The sequence below is a fragment of the Microtus ochrogaster genome, chromosome 15, assembly GCF_000317375.1.
Source record: "Microtus ochrogaster isolate Prairie Vole_2 chromosome 15, MicOch1.0, whole genome shotgun sequence".
In the NCBI taxonomy this organism is placed as follows: Eukaryota; Metazoa; Chordata; class Mammalia; order Rodentia; family Cricetidae; genus Microtus; species Microtus ochrogaster.
Genome location: NC_022017.1, coordinates 3,952,610 through 3,958,320, shown reverse-complemented (window position 1 = coordinate 3,958,320; position 5,711 = coordinate 3,952,610). Strand labels below are relative to the sequence as shown.

At 51.2% G+C, this 5,711-nt stretch overlaps 1 protein-coding gene across 6 annotated transcripts in view; it reads right to left on the bottom strand.

The window, feature by feature from the left end:
* Window positions 1–1,345: 1,345 nt before the first annotated feature.
* Window positions 1,346–5,711, bottom strand: part of Pou6f1 (POU class 6 homeobox 1) — a 24,705-nt gene continuing 20,339 nt past the window's right edge. For all 6 annotated transcript variants that reach the window (XM_013348719.2, XM_026782622.1, XM_026782621.1 and 3 more), the window contains 2 exons: window positions 5,328–5,496; window positions 1,346–4,626 (listed from right to left, as the gene is read on the bottom strand). In XM_013348719.2, the coding sequence (XP_013204173.1) occupies window positions 4,281–4,626; window positions 5,328–5,496 (515 nt within the window). In that variant the 3' untranslated portion in view covers window positions 1,346–4,280. The remainder of the gene's footprint in view (window positions 4,627–5,327; window positions 5,497–5,711) is intronic.

Here is a 5,711-nt window from a genome sequence, read left to right as displayed (position 1 = left end):
TTGGTTAAAGACACCACTTCTAGATGTGCCCCCTGTGCCCAGGTAAAGCCCAAAGGGGCAGGAAGCATAGCTCAAGGGACCTGGGTTCGAGGGACTGGACCTTGGGAGCACTGAACATCGGACCTTGCTGAAATCAGGCCTACTGCTATGGGCTAGAAGTACCTGTTGGTGTTTGTGCACACCTTCTCAGGATAGGAGGAAGCCTACCCCACCCACACAAAACCTTCCTTGGGAATTAATTCTCAAGCCTTGGGGCCTGCCAACTGCCTGGCATTCGTGGCCAAAGTATCTCAAAGTTTGGCAAAGGTATTAAATATTAATTGGAAATTGCATTGGGCATATAGGTCTCAGAGTTCTGGTAGGTAGAAAGGAAGAATGAAACTCAAGACCAACTCCATTCCGAGATATCCCAAGCCTTGGGTCAGACTCTGTCATCCCTTAACCCCTTGGGCTTGGGCAGAGAGGAAGAACTGATCAAGAATGAAGTGGAGTGAAGGGCTCACTCATTCTTGCCAGTCTAGGTTACTCCATTCAGACTCATCCACGCCAGGTGAGTGAGGGCAGCCAGGGACATGGCATGAATACTACTCCTAGAGGTGGACGGGGCAAGAGGAACCCTCTCGGCAGCTGACTCTTTAACTCTAAACTCAGAGGCAGGCCTGTCCTGAACATGTGCAGGCTGGGGAAGAAGCAGCTAAGCACACAGCACATTTTAATAAAGAGCTGTATAAATCAAGAGTTGTTACTGTTGATTAAGTCATGAGGGCACGGAGCCCTTTAAAAAGATGCCTGAGGGAGCATGTTTCTCTCTACCACAAAACATTCCATGAGCAAGAGGCCCTCACAGGATAGACACCAGGCTCCTTCCAGGTGGAGGCCCTCACAGGATATACACCTTCCAGGTAGAGGCCCTCACCAGATAGACACCAGGCTCCGTCCAGGTAGAGGCCCCAGGCTCCAAAACTATAAGCAGGAACTTTCACTTATTAAAAGCTGCTCAAGATGAGGGATTTTGTTACAGCCTGGATATGAACTGGAAGCGCACACACCAACAGCATAGCCTGTCACTGGGTCGAAGAAGGATGCAAAAGCAGCCTCGGCAGGAGGTTCTGAGACACTAAGTACCAGAAGGATAGTTTAGGAGAAAAAGGGCATGCCCTCTTAGCCCTGCACACCCCCATCCCCAGAGGGAGAGTCAAAGCTTGGAAGGCCCAAGCAGGATGGTGTGGCGTGGGAACCGGGCTCTGACCTGTCTGTCCCTCTAGGCAAGCCTTCGGCAGCAAAGGCAGCTCTGACGCAGCCTCGGCTCCCTCACATCTGAGATGTAACAAAATAGGCAGAGCAATACAAAAGAAAAAATAGTGTTTATTCACACAACTACACCAAGTGCTTCTCCCCTGTTCTCCTCCCAGCTTCCAGGGGCAGTGCCCCTTGCAGGGAGACCATCAGGACGTCAATGCCAGAATCTGGCCTAGCAAGCAGGGAGGCAATCCTGGGCACAGGAAGGCGACTGGATTTTCAAGAACACAAACACAACAGGCTTTCTCATTCCAAACTCAAGTGCATTTACAGTTCACATGACCAGTTTCTTCTCTGGACTTTGCTTGGATAAAAAACGCCATAGTTAGTGCAGGGTCAAAGAGCCCAGCTGATTCAGCAGGCCGTAGACAGTTCTAGTTTCCTGCCACTTCAAACTAGCCAACCACAGAGTTGACCGTTTTCTGCCCATTCTCCTGTCTTCCAGAGCAAGAGAGCCGCTGTGCATGGGCTTAAGTCCAGGAGGGTGCTTTCGAAATAAAACTGTTAACTCTTTTTTAGAGTCTAATGTTCCCCAAACCCAAAGAACAACAAAAACTACCTTGTAGGTTAGTGGCTCAGACTGGGGGAGCAGAGGCAGAGTTCATAGGTCGAAGTAAACTATACTTTGGGGACACTTAATGCATACCTTGCACCTAGCATTTGGGAAGTCCAGCCTGTAAACATCCGGGCTCTCCTACTGTTCCGAATGCATCTTTCCTACACAGGAGAAAACTGTTTAGACCAAGGACGGGCTGAGAAAGCATGGCCAGGTTTAATTTAGATCAGTTGTTGATGATTTTTTCCTATCATGCCACAGAACAGATGGCATCCTCCTGCATGGCCACAGCATGTCCACACATACAACATGCCACCCCACAGAAAATAGCACTCTTGAGTGCAGGTTTTGAGCAAGAAAAGCTGCATATAATTTCTCAAGTGAGTCACTTGATAAGCTCCAAGTTGTAAGCATCCACACTGAAAACTCACGTGCAGTACCCTCCTGACTTCCCATCACACGGAAGCAGCTGATAATTACAGTCGTCAAGGAGACGGCCTTCCCCCTCTGGGGACACACTGTCCTGGGAGGCAGAGTAAGGAGAGCTGCGCACCTGCCTCCTTATTCCCTGCAGACCCCAGCAGGTTTGGTTGATGTGAATGCCGTGGTGTGTGTGTGTGTGTGTGTTAATTCACATACTACTGTCCCCATCTCACTGGAGAGCTACCATCTGCTTCTCCATACTGGGACTGCAGGACCCAAGAGGAAAGGGGACAGAGAGGAGAGGAAGCAAGGCCTCAGTGTCTCTGCACTGTGATCAGCAGAGAAGGTAATGTTTGTTTGACTGTCATTTCCTCAGGGCAGATCACACGAGGTGCAAGGCGGGCATCTAGACTGCAGGCTCTGTAAGGCTGAGAGTGGAGAAGAGCCAGGCGCAGTGGCACGGTGGCAGGAGGGTCAATTAGGAGTTCAAGGTCATTTTCAACCACAAGTTTCAAGTCAGCTTGGACTAAGTGAGATCCTATTTCAAAAAACAAAACAATAAACCAAAATAAAAAGTAGTGACCGGTTGTCCTTATCCTTGTAGACAAGAACAGTCTACGTAGCAATTCTGGGGTCATTCAAGCAATTATCTTAGCTTTTTCCTGACTTCCTGAAACCAAATACTAATTAATTTTCTCCTTAGTGCTAGAAACTGAATTGGAGCCTTGTAAGTGCTAAGTTCTCTCCCACTGAGCTACATTCTCCAGCCAACACACTGACATCAAAGGGCTGGCCAGCCTCCCTGTGGCTGGAAGCTCACTTAGAGACTTGAATATGATGCTAGCCCCCAGCGTGCCATCACTTACGGAGGCAAAGTCCATACCGACCTGGGCACTCTTGGCTCAGAGGAGCATGGCAGAGCGGCCCGGGGCTTGTCACACACAGACCTGGTCTGCAATCTGACAAAGTGAAAACTCCAACATCCAAGACTTAAAGTTACAAAGAAAGCGAGAGGTAAGCCAGCCTCAACTAGACATCTTCCTGGACCATCATCTTTCTGAACATTGCCCTCCTCCTCACTCCGGCTCCTTGCTTTCTGGCTTCTCACTCAGTTTGTTCCTCTAAAGAGTGCTGGACTGAGATGTGTATGGGCATAAGAAAGGGTATCCGCGCCCCCTGTAGCTGCCTGTGTGAGTGGGCAGTGGAAATGTTCCCAAGCTGACAGCTCCCTAGAGAGCTTTCCTTGGGAGATGGTCACTGATGACGATTAGATTAAAATCTGGGTGGATGGCCTTATTTACTAAATTACAGATCTGCGACATACCTAAGACTCTCCAGGATGGGAGAGTTCGCTGTTGCTTCCCTTCCCACTTGGTTTGCAGAGGAAAGGTTCTGCATTAGTGCAATCCCACCCAGGACCCCAGGAGGAACCTCCCAGCATCTGACCCCACAGCTCTGGGACTTTCTGTTGGAGGTCAAGGCAGACAGTGAGTCACACTTCTGAACTTCATCTCCTTGGTCCTTTAAGGGGGTCAATGTGCCCGTGTAGAAAGTAAAAGAGGGCAGTGTGAGGCTGGGTGAGCTGTCACACTGGCACAACCTCGGAGGAGCTAAGGGCAAGGGGTGGAGAGTGCCACCAAAAACAAGAGCTAGTGCACAGCGGTCCCCAAGAGCTGCTACAGCCCCGCCCCAAAGACAGAGCCTTTCTGGTTCCCAACCAGAACATACCCTTCAGAAACCATGTTGGCAAAGTGCTTTTTGAGAGAACACCATAAATCCCCTCTTTCCATGTGCCCAGCCCAGAGCCTAGGGCTCTCATGCAGCCCCTTGGGCCTCCCCAGGGTGTGACATATTGGGCAGAAGAGGCAGGCATTGACACACATGCACAGGTGGAGTCTCATGACCTAGGGCAAGCTCAGCTGCACATGGTACTGCCGCAGTGACGACAGCCAGTTGCTGAGGGAACAGTAGAAAGTGCTGGAACAAGGGCTGAGAGGAAGCCCTAAGGGATCTGAAAGACGTTCAGCTTGCTGGTGTTTTTGAGCGTCTGGCGTCGATTACAGAACCAGACCCGTACCACCTCACGGTCATAGTTGAGCTCCTTAGCGATCTCGGTGATCTCCTGGCCAGTGGGCAGGGGGTTCTTCTCAAAGTAGGCATTGAGAGCCTCTATGGCCTGCGGCGTGAAGGAGGTGCGCCGCTTGCGTTTCTTGGAGGGCTCACCGCCCACAAACTCCATCAGATTCTGCTGGCCTTCCTGGTTCCGGAGCTCCGCCTCATTCAGCCACTTCTCCAGAACCGGCTTCAGCTTCTGGGCACTCTTGGGTGTGATGTCTAACTTCTCAAACCTGGAGAAGGAGCGGTGACAGTGTGGCTAGCTCTTCCATACATCTCCCATGGGGGAAAACATTACTCGCAGGGGCTCCCCCCTCCTTCTCAGTGTCCCCACCCTCCTGGCCCCTCAAAGCCCAGATTCCTCAGACTTCCATATCCCAGGCCTCATGAAGGAGAGATGCCCACAGCCTCTGTAGGCAGGCAAATGACAGCACACTCTTCCTTGACCAGAACTTTCACCCCCAAATTACTGAAGTCCTGAATCATCAAAAGACCCAAATGATGGCCTCCTGAGAGAGCCACTCTCCTCTCACTGCTCCCACGGCAGCCTCAGAACAAGGCCTGCTGCACCTTCAAGCTGAGCCGACCTTGCAGGCATGGGAGGCAAGGCAGCAGGAGCACACCAGGGGACTGAGAGCTGAGGGCCAAGACCGAGCACGTTTCTAAGTCATAACTCTCTCCTGCTAGGAGGCTTCAGTAGCCTCCCTCCTGTGAACATCTAAATACTCAGGGTTGGAGTCTACCTAAACTTTAGAAGCCTGGGTCAGTCTTTGGCTACTCCAAGTGGCCATGCCCTCAACAGGACAGTATTCCTTATCTGGAAGGAGTCAGCGTGAGGGGAAACATGAAAAGGGACTGGATTCCCGGATTCCCATGACAGCTGGCTATGGCGCGGAGCTTTATCCTGGCTTTATCCGGGAATACTCGTACTTACCGGCAGATGGCTGATTGGCTGTAGGCTGGACCTTCTGTTGCAGTCAAAGCCTGGCCCACCTGGGTCTGTGTGAGACCCAGGGAGAGCCGCCGGATCTTAAAATTCTTGGCAAACTCTCGGATCTCTTCTAAGTTGATCCCGTCCTCATCCAGGCTCGGGGTGTGCGGCTCTGGGACAGAGGGAAGAACCAGGAGGAGGACATGAAGACAGCCATCATGCTACTCTGGGCCATGGGTCTAGCCTGGTGTAGGACAGGGGATGGGGACCTCTACCAACAGACCCTCATCACCGCGTCCCCCTGACGAGCAGGACTTGTAAGAAAGGGGCTCTAGAACAAGCTACTGAGGTGATCTATTCTTTTTTTTTTTTTTTTTTTTTTTTTTT